Source organism: Babylonia areolata, chromosome 9, assembly GCF_041734735.1.
Source record: "Babylonia areolata isolate BAREFJ2019XMU chromosome 9, ASM4173473v1, whole genome shotgun sequence".
In the NCBI taxonomy this organism is placed as follows: Eukaryota; Metazoa; Mollusca; class Gastropoda; order Neogastropoda; family Buccinidae; genus Babylonia; species Babylonia areolata.
Genome location: NC_134884.1, coordinates 41,693,072 through 41,713,217, shown reverse-complemented (window position 1 = coordinate 41,713,217; position 20,146 = coordinate 41,693,072). Strand labels below are relative to the sequence as shown.

Genomic DNA, 20,146 nt, shown 5'->3' with positions numbered 1-20,146 from the left:
GTCAGTTGCCCGGGAAGAGAGACAGACGGGTTGACATCAGCTGTGAGCCTCTGCACCTCGAGTCGACCAGTGGACTCAGCGGATCGTGGTGAGTGAAGACACTGACTTCAATCTGTAGCACACTGGCGGTCCAGTGGACTGAGCCAGGGTGGAATGAAGACAAAGTTCAGTGCTGAGCCCACGTATTTGGAATGTTGACGTTTATTTCTCAGCCGTGACAAAGCTGATAACCTGTAACTGAAAAAAAGCGGAGAAAAAAAAGAAGAAAGTCTCCAGCTTGCCCCACTCATGATTTTGTTATGTGTTGGTATATTGAACATCCCCCCCACTCCCCACTGAAAAACAAAAACAAAAAATAGAGATAAGAGAAAACGGAAAAGAGCTCAGCTGATATTTTTGAAAATTGAAACTGGTCAGTCACCATTCTGTGTGTGAGAAGATAAATCGTGGCTACAGCTGGACACAACAAAGACGCCGGTAAGAAAAAAAAGAAAAAAAAGAAAGGAGTTGGTAAGGGGGTTAGGGGTATCCACTGAACAGCCGGTGCCGGTTCAACTTGAGGAAAAGAAAAAGAAGAAAAAACTTTGAATGGACAGAGTTGGGGGCATCAGGAGTGCATGGAATCCGAGGGTGCAAGGTAGGGTAGAATGGGGTGGGGGAAGTTTGTGGGGTGATAGAATTACAGAGTGATCGTGTGAAATAAATCGTCCGGTTAGTGCTCGTGGGGACCATGTTCACGGTGTTATGTCAGTAATTCTGACTTTAATCGATCAGGGGGGGGGGGGAGGGGGGGGGGGGGGGGGGGGTAAGGACCGCCGCAGAAAAGCATCGAGAGTTTGTGGGAGATAAGATTACTGAAACACACACCCGAGATTGGGTTACCATCCAACTGATGCTCACTGGACTGCTTTTTGATCAATGACGGATGCCAGTGACATCGGTGAGCGCGACACACTAAGTTAGATTAACCGCGGGGGTGTTACAAAAATCTAAACGACGCCGGTAAACTTTGTACTGAAATTTTATTTATTCACCACTGACAGCGTTCAGTTGTCACCATTTGATCAGGTTGTGGCAGCGTCGGTTTCAGTAGATTCTGTGTAAAACCAGTACCTGACCCCAGTTCTCTGCTAGATCAGTCGACTGACTTAGCAGTTAGCTGATGGCCGGCGGGACTGCCGGGAAGCTCGAGAGAACGCGGGAGAGAGGCAGGTGGTTTACCAACGAGGTGAAACAGTACGTACAGTAGTATTAAATGGGAAAACTGATTCGGACAATGAACCATCTTTATTACACATAAACCCACGTAGAATTTTGAAGCTAAAAAAACAACTAATGTCCACGTAGAATTTTGAAGCTGAAAAACAACGAAAACAAAGAACATATGTTTGTGTTTCATGTTGTCATTTGTGATGACAGGTGTTCATTTGTGTACCCCGTACCTTAAAAAAAAAGAAGAAGAAGAAAAGCTCAAGTTAGTAAACAAATGGGCATTGCTAGTTCGGCTGATGAGGCCTGCAAGAAAACGGTGTGTGAGATACCGCCATGACCACGTCAGGACTTCCACACTGCAGCCTGAACAGGCATCAGCCTAGGAGTTCAAGTAACAGTCATGTCCTTTGTGCTGTCGAATTTTCCGTTCCACGCGAGCCTCTCCGATCAGTCGTGTAGCGGGGTCGGGGATTTAGGGTTCTTTGTTACTGCGACCAGCTCGGCATCGTAGCCTAGCCTGGCCAAGTGTAACAAAGAACATGACCCCTTTACACTTCACTCCAAGCACTTCCAGCAAGAAATGGTTGGGTTTATGTGTAAGTCTGACGCAAAAAGACCATGCATAAAATTACGGATGATTGTACGCATGTTAATCACGCGTATTCATTCATTAAATCAGACAATGCCAATGGTTTTACGCAAAGGCAAGAATTTCATGACTCATCGACCCTTTCCGTAAAACCTCTCGGTTATCTCCGTGAGTTGGAAGAAAACAAATCGATTCAAGCCAATCATCATTCGAGATGACGCTGAAATCAACCAATCAATGTGCCCCAAACATACCTCGTGGTTTTTCCAAGATGGCGGGTGAGTGGACCCACACATCGCTTCGTTTGTTTCTTGAAAATTAGAAGTATTGCGTTGTGTTCAACTTATTCGTTTTCTGTTTCAGATATTGATTTCTTCCAAGACGGTCCAGATGACAACGTTGAAGATGGTGAGTGTTGCGAATTATTCCCATTGATTATGTGTCACGTCTCTTTGGCGTGGTTTGAGACTTAGGGGAAATGTGTTTCAAGGATTTCATGTCGTTTCGCGCCGTAACATGCGTAGCATTAATGAAAGGATCACATAAATACATATACACATAAGTTGGAATTATATTTTATGTTGAATCTCATTATATATAACAAGAGACGTATAATGCCATTGTTACACGTGAAATTTTGGCTCGAAATTCAAACATAACAATGACGAAAGCTGAGAAAAAGGCACCGTGATGGAGGGTGGTCATGTGACCAGAGGGGTTTCCTGACGACCTTTTGAACTTGGCCTCTTTGCGCGATTCCCGCCACAGCACAAGTGAGGTGATCGAAACTCATGTTGCAGGTATTTGAGTCGGTGTTTCAAGTTTTTTTCTCTTTTGCATTCAGTCATTGAGGATAAGCGCGATTGTGCATAACTGGTGACTCAGCAGTGACTAATAATTTAGGAACATTCATTGAACACAAAGCTCAGAATTCGTAAGGAATTTGGGTCAAACAATTCGCTCGCTACTAGAACTCTTGGCGGAGAATTCAGTGTCGAGATTTCGTGAAGACAGTAAACTTGCGTGCGTTTTATTTTATTTTATATTTCGGAAATTAATTTATTTATCGTATTGGACTGGAGGAATAACCACCTTTTCCACTAGTACCAGTTTAGTTATACTTATGTGAAGAGACTGGTGCATATATATCAAAGGTGCGAGTAACATGTTCTTCATTGTGTGGGGTAAATTCAAATGTTCAGAACAGCATTAAGCATTGTGGGTAGATCGAAACTAGACTTACTGAATTGGCAAGCTAAAAATTTTTTTAATTTTTTTTATTGCATTGCATAGCATTTACAAGTTACACATTTGAAGGTTTTAACTATGGAAGGTTTTTTAAACTTTGAGTGGAAAGTTTAAAGGGGTTACTTGTTTTGTTTTTTATTTTTTACCATTACAGTAGTTGTGGCGATAGCCTTGAGATGGCCTTAATTTAATTTGATCTGATCTTGAAGACCTGTAAAGTGTACAGGCAACTTTTTTCATATGTTGGGAAAGTAAATAGATGGAAACCATTTTTTCGTGTAAATGTTAGTCATTTCTTATTCTGAGCTTGGACCAAGCTTGTCTGTTGCTTTTATGATGGTTTGTTAATGAAAGGCAGCTGAAAGTGTTAGAATGAAATTTATGGATTCTGATAGTGATAAAGGTAACAAAAATGCATGAACTTTGTGTGCAGCCTATGGATTTGAAGATGGCATGGGAGACAGTGATGAAAGCCTCACCCCACTTCAGCGTCTTGAAAAATACTTGGAGAGCGACATTTTCAACAGGTAGAAACATTCAGGGTCTGAACATGAACAAAGTAACTAGAAACTAAAAATTTAGTATCTAAAAATTTAGATGAATGATTTCATTGTATTCCAGTTTAAATTAAGAAAAAAGAAAATCCTTTTAATTTTTGATAGTTACTATCTTCTTTAAAACTTTGAAAAGTTCTAAGGCAAATCAGAATGTCTACAGCTTGATTTAGTGTTGCTTGTTGACTTGTATGTTGAAACTGGTTTAATTACACATACTTAACCGTGTCTGGTTTTGCTCAAAAGTTGACAGTACCAGTTTGTGTGACGATAATGTCATTCTTATTTTATGAGTGGAAAATTTCCTTTTGTCATGGTGGAATGGTTCAAAGTGACAAGCATTGGTTTGCTACATGTGATTGACCCCAGTGTGAATGCTATGACAGACAAATGGTGGCACGTACCATGCTGGACACGTTGCGTGCCTCTGGGGACGACCAGGAGACATGCGGGGCTGTGCTGGACTGCATGGCTCGCCTCTCCCACGATACAGGTGTGCACAGTTACCATTTTGATTACTAGATTGTGTATAGTAACAGAGCTTTCTTATAACTTATTCACTCCAGTTACGAGCTAACTTGTTTCATGATGAAAAAAAAAACAGCCCCCCCCCAAAAAAAAACCAAAAAAACTTGTTCCATGATTACTTCCCCTGTGGACCAGGGATGAGTATTCTCGTACCAGATCACTTATTTTGTTTAATCTTGCTTGATACGGTTGGCGTTCTAAACTGAACTGTTTATGGATTCTGGAAATGTCAAAAGGAAGGAAGCTATGTTTGATTGTTAAAATCGATTCTCCATAGAGTTTCGCAGTTTTAGTGAACCACCATACTTTTCAGGGGAGTTTTAACAGGAATGCAGCTGTTAAAAAAGGGGTCATCAAGATGGGGCGGGCTGGGGGGGGGGAGTGTTTCTGACATTTGATATCTACTCGCAATTTATCATGATTATGAGGCCTTGATAAGGACATCAAATATATGGTGGAATATATTTTTATGTTTTTCAGAGCCATCTGTACGATCCGAGCTGATGGAACAAGTGCCTCATATAGCAGTCTATTGTCAGGAGAACAAAAGCTTCTTCACTGATGCCATGCCCACCTATATACTGCCCATGGTGGTGCGCTACCTGAATGATGCTAACAATCAGGTGATTAAAATTGTTTTACAGATATGTTGTTTTCACTGTCTGGGAATGATGTTTGGGACCTTTTGCACAATGTTGCCAGAATCAGATGACTTTCAAACTACTTTTCAGAGTCTGGAAAACTGATTCTTTGAAAGGCCCTGACCAAGTATAGGAACAACTGCAAAATTTTGAATACCGAAAAATAAAATGCTCACTCTCTATTTTTTTTCCCTTTTCAAGTTATAAATGTTTAGTTTGAAATCTCGTAAACCCCACCTTGGATTTATAATATAAAAGATAAAATTGTGAGGAGAATGAAGAGAATTGCATTTCACTTCATAGGTTCTGACTTGTGTAAGGTATATCAACAAAGTGTACGGTATTCAAATTGAACTGGACTCTCATCTTGAGCTTGTGTTAACACTGTGCTGTGTTTTGCTATTGGCAGGTTCGTAAAACAAGTCAAGCTGCCTTACTGGTGCTGCTGGAACAAGGACTTGTTGAGAAAGGTGAGGAGACTGAAAGGAACAAGAAAATTATTGAAGGAATGGCGTTATGTTTTGTCCACATTCTGGTGCAGTTTGATAGGTGAAGGAAATATTCTTTATTGTTAGAAACCAGTTAAATGAAATTGATATTGGGTATATGAGGCTGCAGCTACTGTGTTGAAATATAAGGAAGATGCTACATTGTTTTGAAAGAGGAGTTAGGGTGCTGGAAGGTTGATCCTTTACAGAACTTGTTTCAGAAGAAAGGTCCAAGCAATTGAACAGCTGCTTCTGCAGCTGATGATGGCAAAGGATCATTTGTTTTCATAGTACAGTAACATTTTTTTTGTGGAACTTGAAACCTGGGAGAGTGATTAAATTTCCTTTCTGGAGCATTTATTGCGAGATGACCTAACTCAACACCTTTACATAATTTGTCTTGTTGACTATGGTAATTAATACGGTATGGTATGGTAACTGTTGTGCAGAGGACATTGAACATCAAGTGGTCAGTGTCATTTTGGAGTTGGCCAGTCCCAGCAGCCATGACGACTACCGCACAGAGGCTGTGGCAGTAAGTAATTTGACTGTTCCTCTGCTTGTACTCTGCTTCTGCTTGGGCTGGACTTGTACACCAGAGAATAGTGCGTGTATCAGTATGTGTCAGGCTATACAGTACAGTAGCCTGTTTATCTGTATTTGCGTGAATGGTAGTGGTTCAGTACAGGGAGTGAAAAATGATTTCATTATAGCAAAGGTTTAAAGGCTGGGTTACATATAAAGGAAAATAGTCAGTATATATTTTTCCTCCCAAATAAACTGTGGGATTGCTCCCACCCCATAATTTTTAAATCTTATATTTTTTTCTATTTTGGGGGGTGGGGTGATGGGGAAGGTATGTATGTAGTCCATTGGTATGACTGGAGATATGTGGTGGTTCGGATATAACAGGCTTTACTTACTGGTGGGTGTGGATGTAGGTGGCAGTTGTAGATTGCAAAGGCGGCGGTCACCTGTTGGTGTGAAAGACATGGGTAGTGAGATGTGTTGTTGGCCATTCCATCTTACTATTCTGTCTTTTGCATTACTTGGTGAGGAACCTACGTCTGAGCCCTGACTGCTGTGGTGGGTGGTCTGCTGCTGTGGCTATGTTGAAATGTGGTGAGGTGAGCTTTGTCTTGAACGCCTTGGGGGGGATGCTGTCAGCGTTTTGTCGTTTGGACTGAACAGCTGTTATTTCCATGCTCTTGTCTGCATTGCTGAAGTGGTTTCCCCGGCTTGGTTCATATTGACTGCATGTTAATGCTGTGATGTTGGCTAGGTTTAAGTCACTACTGCTCCTTTTTATATATATATATATATATATTATTGGTCGGTGCTTTCAGGTTACTAAAATTGCATGGTAAATTTTGAAAAGTGCTGCCAGGCTGCTTGTTAGAGAAAATGGTACACAATGTGCTATTTGTATCTTGAGAATGTTTTGTGCTCCATTATTCAGGCTGCTGAGGGAAATATTCCCCTCAGTCGAAACTTCATTACACCAGTGAATGCTTCGGGATCTGGTCAGGGACAAGTCTTTGTGTATGCCTTTTTGAATTGGTAGTAATTTCATTGATATGATGACCAGCTGAGTCCCAGGTTGACAAGTACTATCAGGTGCTGCTTATTGGTAACAGTTGCGTGTCGATAGTTGTTTTTTTTTTCTGTTGCTAATTTTGTACGTCACAATGATCGGAGGAGTTTGGTTGTGACCAAGTGGCCGTGATGTGTGTGGGATTGATCATATCACAGCCTGCTTGGATCATTACTGAGCTGTCTCAGAATCGTCAGAATTGACAACACTGGCCTTCTGCTACTTCAGTTTTTTCGTTTTGCCTTCTGCAAACTAGTACAAGTATAAAAAGGTTTTGTCATTGTGGGCTGCAGTGGGATTTTTGCTGAAAGGTTGTCATTGTGGTCATCAAGGGGCTGCAGTGCGAATTTTGATTGGTTGCCAGACAGCATGATTGAAAAAAAAAAAATCTTTTGCGTTCATCCAGAATTTACATGTTGTTCAGTATTGTTTCTGGTGGCATCATTCTGAATGGAAAGGAGTATCTTCATACCATTTCCTCCCAATTTTATTTTTCTTTCCATGCAGATAGCTTTGCTGTTTCATATGTTGAATGTTCACTTGGACAGTATAGTAAGATACTGTTCCTGTTGTGGTTGATTGGGCAGTTTATCTTATGTGTTAACATTGACCTGAAGTAGTTGGGCAAATACACAGATGTGACAGGTGTCTGGATGGCTGTATCCAGCGTGTTGGAGAGTTCATTAAAGGTGGTGTGATGTGTGCGGTCATAGGGTCATATCACAGCCAGCTTTGGTGAGCCCTCTGCACACACATCAACGGTATTACCATGTGGGCTGCATGTGATAACAGGCAGTGTTTGTGAACTTATTTACTTGGGATTGTACAGTGTCATTGGAAGATTATTACTTGCTGGAAGAAAAAAATGTGAGAACTGTATTTGTGGAATGGTATGGAGATAGATGACCTGTATGTATGGCAGTTGGCATGGCATCAGTGGTGGTTTTGGAGGCTGATCAGTCCCTTCTGTGTCTTCAGGAAGATGAAAGCTGTGTGAGAGAAGCGCTCAAAGTGGCTGGGATGTGTCGATCAGTTTCATATCACAGCCAGCTTTGATGAGCTTTTCTCTATAGCTCTAGCACCACTTGAAGCTTGCAGTCTGGAATTGCGGTTGCTTTTGCCAAGCTTCTGGCTCAGAATTCTTATTTCGCATACTGTGGGTTTGGACTAGTTTTGTCTTTTATTGTGTGTGCAGTTTTGATGCTTTGCTTTTTACTTTGTAGCTGTGAACTGCAAAGTCGGGAGATGACATTGTGGCTATGCTGATTATGAAACATTCTCTACAGAAGTACTGTAAAGTTTGGTCTTCAGAGTGCACTGGTATATAAGCCGCTGCGACTAAATTTTAAAGAAAATTGAACTTCATACACACAAGTTGCACTGGCTTATAGGCTGCACTTATTACCAGTACTCATTCAATGTTGTCCTGCTCACTGAATCCACTGAAATGTTTGTCTTCAGTGTCCGAGTTGAAGAGAACCAGCACAGCTTCTCTGCCATCTTGTCACTGACTTCAGCCTCACTTTCACTTGATGAACATAAACGTAAGGTGGAGGTCGCTGCTGGTTCGTTGCTTGCATTGTCGTCTGCTGCAGCACAGTCCAGCCTTACGAAATCCATTGATGATGGTGGACTGCTTTACTTTTCCCCATGCTGTCAGGATCCAGTCGTCGTAAACGGCCAGTTTTGGTGAAGGACTTTTCACCACTTGTCATCCAGGTTTCCCACTCGACATGTTAAAATCCTCAAATAAGCCACAGAGGTTGGAGCTGGGAGAAAAAGTTGCGGCTTATCGACTGAATTTTACGGTAGATGCCTTTCAATATCAAGTTGGATCCCGGACCCATCTTGGGGCTTCCATCAAGTGATGTCAAGGAGAGAAGGCATGGTTAAGTGAAGGAAAGGAAACTACATGCTTGAAAAAGACCACATTAATTCACTAAGTTGATGAATGTATGCAATTTAGACATGGGTCAGGTTTTTGTGTATAATCAGTATTTGGTAATTTTTTGTTTTTGGTATGAGCTTTTGTGATTTGTCTATACTTATCTGAAATTACTCAGTGTAATGTGTTGTTGTTTTTTTCACCCAGGAATGGAATTTGTTCCTTCACTTTTTATGTTGAATTTTGCTTGTGTTCACCGTAATCTGGAAAGAAAAATGAGACTATCCTGGGGATGGTGCTTGTCTGTGTGAAATGGGAGTTGAAGGTTTCCTTGCTTAACTTGCGTTCACCAGTTCCATGTACATGTGTATTGTGTAAACATTACTGCTTTCACGGTGTAACCCAGTGGCATAAGCACTTCCATGTTTTCTTGGTACCCTATTTATCACTGCTGTCATCTTCATCGCTCATCACTGAAGAGAAAGCACATCAAAGGGCTTGTGAAGTGGAGTTTGTGATCATATCACAGCCTTTTGGTGAGCTTTCTGTTGCAGTGTTACATTCTCTGCTTCCCATTTACACCATGCATCAGCTTCACAGGAACACATGTATCGTTGACATGGACTTGCTCAGGACTGCATGATTTGGAGCGGAAAATTTTTTTCCAAAACGCAGCAGTCAGTGATTGTTATATTCCAATCATGACAATGTGGCAGACATCTGGATCAGAAACTTTTGAGGCAAAATGACATGGATATGTTTGACTGGAAAGTGACTGGAAAACTTCAGTAGTTAGCGATGGGTGGTGAAGTATTGACCACTGTTGACTGCATGCTGAGGACAGAACACGGTGGATAGAAAGGTCATCAAGGGGCATGTGAAATGTGGTCAGGCTCATATCACAGCCTCCTTTGGTGAGTTTTCTGCCAGCTGGACTTTCCATCCTCATCGGTCATTTCATGAACAGCATATTGCTTCTGATGTCACCATCTCTTCAATGCTGCACCCTTTAAGTGTAAAAGTTGTGTGGGGCTTGTGAGAGTGAGTGTGTGTGTGTGTGTGACAGTTCAGACTGGATTGGGTTGGTACCTTCCTTGCACTTCCTGTCCTAAGCTTCTGGGCTGCTTCCATTTGTCTTGTGGCTGCTTCATTTTATACAGCTCAAGTTGTGTCTTAATGCACAGTCATAGTGCTACACAGTTTTGTATTGGATTTTATTATTTTTGAAGGATCATATCTTTCCGCCCCCTTTTTTTTTTTCTATCCACCCCATTGTCGGCTTCATTCCCCAGTGTTATTAAACTCAGGAGTACTCTGTGTATTTTGTAATCATGTTTTAAAAAAAAATTTTTTATTTTTTATTCTGTACTTCATTGAATTAGATTATATTTTAGTTGTTTTTTGAAAGATGGGTGGGTGGGAATGTGTTTTATTTAGAGGGATTTTCACTGTTGTTAAAGAATGTTCAGAGGATTTATATAGTACATGCCAGTGGTAATATGCAGCACATTGCCATGAGAAGTGAAAATTTCTGAAAAAAGCTTGCATAGGATTTTATCCATATCTCTGTCCTTATCGTGATAAAAATAACCATGGATCTCATCAGTCAGGGCTACTTCTTATAGTTTACTTGTTAGTACAGAGATATTTTGAAAGTAGTAGTCATGTATGTTATATTTTGAAATTAGTCATTTACGTTCAGAAGTGGTGATTGGTGACAATGATGATTTGGGACCAGCCAAAGTGGCTGTGATCTGGTTCATTCAAGCTCAAATCACAGCCTGCTTTGGTGAGTTCTTGGTCGTCAGATACAACATGTCTGGGCACCGTCCTCAGCCAAGCCATAGAAAGTTTTTTTCTGAGGATCAATAAAAGAGATGAGAATGATGCCTGCAGCAGCGCACTCTGGAGAACTGGGCATTTTTTGTAGCAGTGTATGAGATACGTTGGTTACATGGTGAATTGTTAGTTGGGAGGTTGATACCAGTGAGCTGTAAGCGCCAAAGGTACACATGGCTTGTAAATCGGCTTGATTACAAGGTGGACAGACGCGCTGAAGTGGTTGTGACTTTGTTATGGAGTAACTCAAATCACAGCCTGCTTTGGTGAGCCTGTTGTCTTGACTTCTGCTCCCTCAATTTGGATTTGAACATAGAAATGGACTGGGTTCTGTTCTGTCTCCCCTGATGTTTGTGTGTCTCTACTTGCATATAGATTCATCTGTAGTGAGATGTGTTTCTGGCTATTCTGAGTTGTTGTGGATTGATCTATATTACCAAAGAGACAGAAGTGTGGAATGCTGGTGCATCCAGGTGACTGTGATGTGGTGATTACCTACATATCACAGCCTGCTTGGATGAGCCAGCGTTGTCATCTGAGCTTCAGGATGGCTACGTTTTCTGCTTCCCTTTGACTCAGTTTCCCTTGCATGTTTCTGAAGTGGATGTGTATAGGGTTCATTTTGCTTCCCTTTGACACAGTTTCCTTGTGTTTGTTTCGAAGCTGCAGTTTTGATGCTTTGTGAATTTGTGGCTGTGAACTGCAAATAGGATGTGTATTGGCTTCATTCTGTCTGTTCCTGTGGAAAATGCCCTGGACTGAGTCGTCGAAACTGTTGGGATGTGTTGTTTTGATCATATCACAGCAGCTTTGGTGAGCTTGGCCAAGAGGCAGAGACAACACACAACCGAACATTTTCAGTGCTGCAAGCTGAACTTCGGTCATAACAATCTACAAGCAGTAAACCATGAATGGTGTGGGAGTGTGGTTTGGAGGATCAGGCATTGTACATATTTTCAGAGGTGGATTGTCCGTCTTCAGTTTAACTTGAAAGTTAATTTGAAGCCGAGTCATAAATGGCAGATGTAGAGATGAAAGCTAAATGTGGATGGATGCCTTTAGGAAAATTTGAGTTATTTATCTTTTTCTTTATTCCTTAAGTTTGCCAGTTCCAGAGGATTTTGACCCCTCTGCCCTGTTTTTGTTGTATTGTGCTGAGGGTTGACTGATTTTCTTATATGTTGTTCTTTGGATTATATACTGACAAATGTGGACTCTTTTTAAATTGTTGCCTTTCTCTTCCAACATCAGTGTGATCATGTGAGGATCATATTGATCATTTCTACTGTGCAGTTGATGAGTAAGATGGCACCTCTGTTGGGTCGTGACATCACAGAGCGGCTGTTTCTCCCTCGCTTCTGTGAAATGCTGACCGACCCTTTGTTCCATGTGCGCAAGGTGAGACACTTTATACAGTTTAATGGGTAGCCATTTTGCATAGTTGTTGGGGTAGGGGTGGGGGTATTTTTGAATCTTTTTACATGGACCAGGTGACTTAATGTGCTGACAAATTCAAGGTGCAGATTTAATTGAGATTTAATTACACATACTTAACTGTGACCCACTAGTGCAGACTCCGGCAGGGGTCTGATTCCTGTCCTGTGCAAACTACTACCCGCGTATGCGGGTAACAGGAGCATGAGGTACTTACACACAGGAAACCATTTTGAGCTGTCAGTGCTGTGCACGTGTATGGTTGATACAAAATCTTATATAAAATAAGGCTGAGTTGAGATTTCTTCATTCAGTGAACCTAAAGCTTAACAGTGTAACGCATTTGTATGGTTGAGTTTGCTTTTGGCAGAGGTGCTGTGTTCAAATCTCCAGTATTTTTTGAGTGCCTTTTTAAAAAAAAAGAAGTTATTTTTGGAACAGGAGTCATGATGGCTGCCGGAAAAAGAGGGCGCTAGCTAGCGGGACAAAGGGGAGGTTACCTACTTCCAGGAGGTTATCGGGCGTAGTTGCTTTTGTTTTCTCCACATAGGCGGATAGTAGTTTGCACAGGACAGGAATGTCAGACCCCTGCCGGAGTCTGCACTAGTTGGGTCACAGTAAGTATGTTATTTAAACGTAATTTTAGATAGAAAATTTCCTTTTTTCAGTTTCTTTTTGGTAATATTCCTATATTATTTACAGGTTTGTGCTTCCAATTTTGGAGAAGTATGCAGTGTTGTGGGTGTGCAGAACAGTGAGGAAGTTTTGGTGAGGATTGGTTTCTTCGTCTCCTATGGTTTTCTCATGTACAGTATTGAATAATCACCAGGTTTGATTTTATGACTGGTAGATCTGTGTAAAAATACAGTAAACTTTCGATTATTGTAATTATAAGGGATTTAATTACAGTGTGATTTCCCATATGTGACTTGTGTGCACAGTTTTATGTGAGCAGTTATACATCATGTAGAAATGTGTTGTGAAGATTGGAAAAGAACCAGTCATCACACCTGTATATAAACTATTGTCTGTTAGGTTTTTGTTCATTTCCACAGGAGTTTTATAACCAGAGATAGTGAACTGATCAGTCGTTCAAGACAGATTGTGGTTTCTGTGTGTGTGAATGCTTTATATGGACAACATGATTAGGATAAGAGTGTTGAGCCAAATATATTCTTGAATTAAAAAAAAAAAGACAACCGAATCTTTCGTCACCCTGCAATCGTTAAAAAAAGATGTTATGATTAAAAGAAGTTATTATAAAAAAAAGAAAAGAGGTGGGGGGTGGGGAGAACATTTGAATGTTGCCCATGTTACAATTTGTAGTTGTGATGACCATGTTTACTGCCATTGTTATCGCAGCTGCCCAAGTTCTACAACCTGTGTGGGGACGGGGTGTGGGGTGTGCGCAAGGCGTGTGCCGAATGCTTCATGACCATTTCGTGCGCCTGTTCCCTGGAGACGCGGCGCCAGTACCTGGCCAACCTGTTTGTGGACCTGCTGGCGGACCAGTCCCGCTGGGTGCGCATGTCGGCCTTCCAGCAGCTTGGCCCCTTCATCTCCACCTTTGCTGACCCTCGTTTGACGGGGCTGTACGTGGCCGAGGATGGCTCTGTGGTGCTGCAAGACACCGGGTAGGTGGGGGCAGGGTCACTGGTGCAGATGCCTTTTTTTCATTTTGGTGGGTGGGTAGAGTATTTCCTTTTAATTACACATACTTAACCGTGACCTTCTGTTTTAATTACACATAACCGTGACCCACTAGTGCAGACTCCGGCACTGCATTATACAGATCACTGTATTGGCATTATTATGATATATATGTGTTATATATTTAGAGAGAAGTGGATATGTCAGACCTGCCTGGTACTACGATTCATCCGTAGTTTCTACTATTCAAACCCCCTGACTATGGCACTATGGCAGAGTAAAGAAAAACTATGATTTAATTCATACGGCTGTTTTTTTCGTATTTTCTGTCTGTCTGTCGATTCTCTGGCGTTCTTGTTTGTGGTCAAATTATGTCTCCAACCAGGTCACATAATTATGTAGCTCGATTGGGGAATCGTGCTAAAATTAAGGCGCGATCGCAATCGATTCGCCGACACTCTGGGCCCTCTACTCCTATTTCGACAGACAGGCAGAAAATACGAAAAAAACTTAGCCGTATGAAGAGCACAGGAACAGGAGTCATGATGGCTGCCGGAAAAAGAGGGCGCTAGCCAGCGGGACAAAGGGGAGGTTACCTACTTCCGGGAGGTTATCTACTTCCGGGAGGTTATCAGCCGTAGTTTCGTTTTCTCCGCATAGGCGGATAGTAGTTTGCACAGGACGGGAATGTCAGACCCCTGCCAGAGTCTGCACAAGCTGGGTCACGGTAAGTATGTTATTTAAACGTAATTTTAGATAGAAAATTTCCTTTTTTGCCGACCGCGAAACCTGAAACACACACGCACAGCAAATGCTAAGAAGCGCCGCACACATTCGTCTCTGAAGAATTCGTCACTGAAAACGAACCTTCAGAGCACTGATTTGACGTCAAAGCTTCCCCCCTTACCCCTCCCCCACCACCATCCAGTATTGCTGAGATTACGTCAGCCGTTCGTGTGGCTCACTTTGTTTGAGATATGTCGATCCTCTTTACCAAACGCGCGTGTGGCCTGTCAATTGGACGTCGGTACATTTCACAATCACCGTTTTTTTGTGTGTTTTTTTATCACGCGCGCGCTGGCACACACACACACACATATCATGAATACAAAGATCAATACACAAATGCACACTGGCAGATGTGCAAACACATTTTACCATGTTCACATACATACACACACACACACACACACACACATAAACGTGCCTACGCACACGCACGCGTGCACACACACACACACACACACAGAGGTCGACACACACTGCCAGATGTGCAGACACATTTTACCATGCTTGCATACACAACACAGACGTGTGCGCACATACACAAAACGCGCCTACGCACACGCGCGTGAATACACACACACACCAACCACATATAAAGATTGACACACAAATGCATACTGAACAAACACATTTGACCATGCTTACATACAACACAGACGCGCGCGCACATACAAATACGCGAGTGTGCACACACACACTCAAACGCGCCTACACACACACACACCACGGATACACAGATCGACACACAGACAAACGCACACTGGGAAATGTGCAAACACAATATTCCATGCTCACATACACTACACAGATGCGCGTGCACACACACAGACGCGCGCGCGCACACACACCCACACACCCACACACACACCCACACCCACACCCACCCACCCACCGGCCTACATTTACCACAGTACTGTGTGCTGGATCTCCATCCCTGTCATTACTTTGAAGCACCATAGTGCCACAGAACAAAAACTTTGTTGCAAACAGTGTTAAGCCAGACTTAATCAGTGCACTGACATGGCGGCAGTAGTATTTAGATCTGGATCTAGATATTCATTTCCCCATTACATGCATGAAATATGGTTGGCTTCAAATGCACCTGCGACCTCTGCCTATCTATATATGGTTGGCCCGGTACATTTCACTCGTTGTCTTCGTGGAGTTGAATTGAAAACACATGAACATGTGCGTGCAGACACATAAACACACACACATGCACACTCTCTCTCACACATGTACACACACACGCATGCATGCGTGCACACATACACACACACACACATACATGCGCACACACACTCATTGACACAGAGTTGTATTGAAAAAAATACATTGCATTTACACATGCACTTACACATTATGTGTAATACTCACATGCGCGCTGTGCACACACACACACACACACACACACACACAGAGTTGAATTGAAAACACACACATACACTCTCTCTCTCATACACACACACATGCGCGCGCATATACACATACACGTGCGCATACACTTATACACTATCTCTCTCTCTCAAACACACACACACACATAGCTGAATTGAAAACACGCATACACACACACACACACTCTCTCTCTCTCTCTCTCTCTCTCTCTCTCTCTCTCTCTCTCTCTCTCGGACACACACACACACACACACACACTCACTCACTCACTCACTCACTCACTCTCACACACACACACACACAGACCTGCATTGAAAACAAAATACAAAGCATATGCTCTCTCTGTCTCTCTCAGGCACACACACACACACACACACTTTCTCCCTATCCTCGCCCCTCTTCACCACACACACACAAGGTTTGAATTGAACACACGCACGCACGTGTGTGTGTGTGCGCTTAGAGATGCTCTCTCTCTCTCTCTCTCCCCCCCCCCCCCCCTCTCTCTGTCTCTGTGTTTATGGATACAACACATTACAAGCTTTGCCTCTCCAAATGCAGTCCCCAAGATTCCCTCGCCTGTTTTGGTAAATTTCACAATTTTGGAATCTTATCTCTGCAAACAGATAAAAACTAAGAGAGGAAGGGAAAGCTGTGTCATGAATAAAATAAATGACGGTTACTGTAAGTCAGCCATTTTGTGTTGGTGATTTTGTCGCGTGCTCCTTTTTTGTCATTGGAGACTGGTATCAGACTGTGTATATGATTACTGAAAACTTCACTTGTGTTTAACAATTAACCCTAAATCTTGTCTTGGTTAGTACAAGGAAGATGACATGAAGAGTGTATTAAAGTGGAAATGCCGTCATGTCCACACTACTGAAAACTACCATAAAACTACTGAAAACTGGGGTTCTGCTACTGAGAGGTATTTGGGGGCCTAGGCAGGTCTGGTATGTATACATATGAATATATATATATATAATAATAGGTATACAAGCTTGAAGTCATACATGCTTGAGTCACAATTTAAGAAAAGACGAAATGTATGGTAATATGCAGGCATGTGCATTCCAGTACACAGACACTAGTGCATGCACACTGATAAACACGTGTACATGTATAAACTGTAGACACAGCTGCGGATTTTAGTATATAAATGGTTTTAGTGTAAGTGGAGATATGTCCCTGTGTTGCAGAGAGTCCATAGCATTGAGTGGTGGTGGTGATGGGGTGGATGACAGAGTGTTTGAGGAGAGAGGATCACCAGTCACAGAGAGCTTGCTGAGTGAGGAGATGGACGTGGTCCTGGACTGTGAAGAGGATGCTGCAGGGGAAGGGCTGAGTGAAGGGAAGCTGGTGATGGGGGCTGGCCACGATGACCTGTCGGTGGAGGAGCGAAGGGCAGGACATATACAGGACCAGTGTGCAGGGGGGGATAGGAAACTAGAGTCTAGCCCCACAGAACAGTCTGACCAACCTTCTGGGGGGCCATCAGGAGAGAGTTTAGAAAACCAAATGACTAGTCTGTCTGTGGAAGATAAAGATGATCCAGCTAAGTCAGAAAGTGACCCCTCAAGGACTGAAGGGGAGTTGGAGGAATGGGTTAAAGGAGAATCAAAAGCAGAACCAGCAGCCAGTGATGATAAATGTGATAAATGTACAGATAGCGACCAGCCTGAATCCATGCTCAGTGACCTTGACAATGCCTCAGTTGCTTCCCTTGCTTCCTCACAGACCCAGAGTTCATCAGTGCCTTCTCAAATCTGTGATAGTGATGCTTCCTCTGTTAGTACCACGGCCTCTGGCAATATGGGTGACCGAGTGCATGTGCATTTGGACAATTCCAACTTCAACACATTCCAGTTCTGGCGATCCCCTCTGCCTGAAGTCGATATTGACTTTGACGTCATCAACGGAGCTCCAGCCAACATTCATGTTGTTGCCAAGGTAAGGCTTGGATGTTAACCCTCTTTCAACATTTACATCCATTAGCGGCTTGTAGTATAATACACGAATGTGTCCAGTACCGCTAGCTTAACAGGTGCTTTCTAGGGGCGCAGCCATTGTTTACATAAACAACTCGCGCGAGATTCACAGACACGTTTTCAGCACTTCCTGTCAGGCATTTTGCCTTCTTCGGAGTCTTGATTTGCTCGAATTATGAAAAAGTTGTCAATTTTTAAAGTTGCAAGACGAGTTTGTGATTGCCGAGAGCTTTAGCGTTATCTGAACAATTCTGAAGATGATTGTGAACCGTTTGAATCCTTTTTGCGTGACAATCTTGTAAAAATTGAACTGATTGACCGAGTTTTGCTGACAATGAGAGTGAAGTTGGAACTTGAATGTGAATTGATCGCTGGACCTCTGAAATTGTGAATCAAACGCTGGACTGCTGAAATCGATACTGTCACTGAGTCAGTCTTGATTTCGCTGATATTTATTGGTATTCTGCACAGTTTTCCTGATTGTGCTAGTTCAATGGAATATATTACTGAAGTTTTGCCAAAGTTTTGAAGTTTCAGAGTTGCAGGATGAGTTTGACTGTCGAGAGTGGTAGTGTAATCCAAACGACTATTCTGAAGATGATTTATGCGTGAGAATTTAAATGTCGATCACACAGTGTGACCTAGACATCCACTGACTGAGTTTCACTGATATTGAGTGTTGTCAGTACTTGAGTGTGAATTGATCGCCGGATGTCCAAAATTGCGAATCGACTAGAGAAATTGTCAGATGTCTGGTATTGTGAATCGATTGCCAGACCGTCAGAATCGATTGTCAGTTGTTGATTGCACATCATCCCTCAAAATGGAAAAAAACATAAAAATCAGCATGTTCATTGTTGCAATTCAAGTTGAGCAAGGAAAAGAATATTTAAAAAAATGTGTTAGAATTTTTTTTAAAAATTTTAAAAAAATGTGTTAGAAGACACCGCAGATCAAACTTACTCCAAAGAAAATCATACTGTAATTAAAAGAAAATTTTCAAGGTTGACCATCAGATTTGACACTTATTTTTTGTGTGTGTAAATACAAAGCAACGAGCCTGGAAACAAAAATTCTTTCGCAACTTGATTATGTGTAGAATGCAGGAAAAATAAATATGTGCAACAAAAGGTGATTATATTTGTAATCGTACAGCCGATAACCTCCCGAAGTAGGTTACCTCTCCTTTGCTTCCCTGACTGGCGCCCTCTTTTTCCGGCAGCCATCTTGATTACTGCTCCTGTGTTCTGCATATGGCTTTTCATATTTTCTGTCCATCGATTCTTTGGCGCTCTCGTTTTATATCTGATGATGAATCAAAGCAGGTCGCAAAACTACTTGGCCAGATTGGATGATCGAACTCATTAAGGTGCGATCACAATCGACTGGTGGACACAGTGATTACTTAGATAAATCGTGTTGGCACTTACTTTCAAATAGATAACGCTATCCCTCCACCTCCTCCAGTGCCTCCGGTCGACTCCATACCTCCACCACCACCTCCTCCGGCGGCTTCTCATGGTTTGTTTCATCAAATTCAGGTCATTGGTGGTGTTTCTCTTCATTCAATCGATCCGCTGTCGGTCTCAACGCGCTCTGCGTTTTCTCGGCCCTGCCAGTCAGCAGTGCGCGAGTCACCCTCCTCTGTCTCTTTCCCCATGCCCACAATTTCAAGGAACGAGCGCTCCGAGTGTGCTCCTTCTCAGGGAATCCAACACAGACTTAACGTCCTCTACTTTGCACACTCGGTCTGCTTCTTTTTCTCATACGTCCTTGAGGAAGGCCGTGGCCTACCATCCAACAGCGATCGTTTCGGGTAGGGAAGCCCTCCCTCTAGGTAGGAAGTGAAGGTAATCCACTAGGGGACATGCATGCGCGCGCACCCTCCCCTCTGAATTTCAAATTGAAGGGAGGCAACCACCATTTCGGCACCCCCGCCAGTGAGCACCGCGGTTACTCCCTTGCACCGGCATTGCCCCTTGACCACACCACAGGTGCATGCACAGTCCCTCCAACCTTGGCGGTGGCAGTTCTCTCTGCCACACCACTACACTCTGCTGTTACCCAACCAGTGGTGGCTCAGACACAAGCCCCAACTGACAGCATCTCATACTGTCTACGTTACATGACGTCCGCGGCCACAGATGGCGGCTCCGTCATGTGGCATGTCCTCAACCGTCTCTCATCCGGTGGTGACTGATTCGGACAGGGAAGCCCGCTTATCCACAGTGCCGACAGGCATTGAAATTGGATCAGGTGGGAGAGAGAAGGAAGAATGGAAAAAAAATTCACCACTGATGGTTCAGGTTTCA

General features: G+C 42.7%; 1 protein-coding gene across 2 annotated transcripts in view; it reads left to right on the top strand.

Moving 5' to 3' along the window:
- LOC143285456 (serine/threonine-protein phosphatase 4 regulatory subunit 1-like) overlaps positions 1–20,146 on the top strand; it is a 53,507-nt gene that overhangs the window by 13,771 nt on the left and 19,590 nt on the right. For both annotated transcript variants that reach the window (XM_076592752.1, XM_076592751.1), the window contains exons 2-11: positions 2,165–2,209; positions 3,483–3,576; positions 3,990–4,096; positions 4,612–4,754; positions 5,182–5,242; positions 5,710–5,795; positions 11,872–11,976; positions 12,715–12,780; positions 13,375–13,646; positions 17,046–17,796. In XM_076592752.1, coding sequence (XP_076448867.1) covers positions 3,503–3,576; positions 3,990–4,096; positions 4,612–4,754; positions 5,182–5,242; positions 5,710–5,795; positions 11,872–11,976; positions 12,715–12,780; positions 13,375–13,646; positions 17,046–17,796 — 1,665 coding nt within the window. In that variant the 5' untranslated portion in view covers positions 2,165–2,209; positions 3,483–3,502. The remainder of the gene's footprint in view (positions 1–2,164; positions 2,210–3,482; positions 3,577–3,989; positions 4,097–4,611; positions 4,755–5,181; positions 5,243–5,709; positions 5,796–11,871; positions 11,977–12,714; positions 12,781–13,374; positions 13,647–17,045; positions 17,797–20,146) is intronic.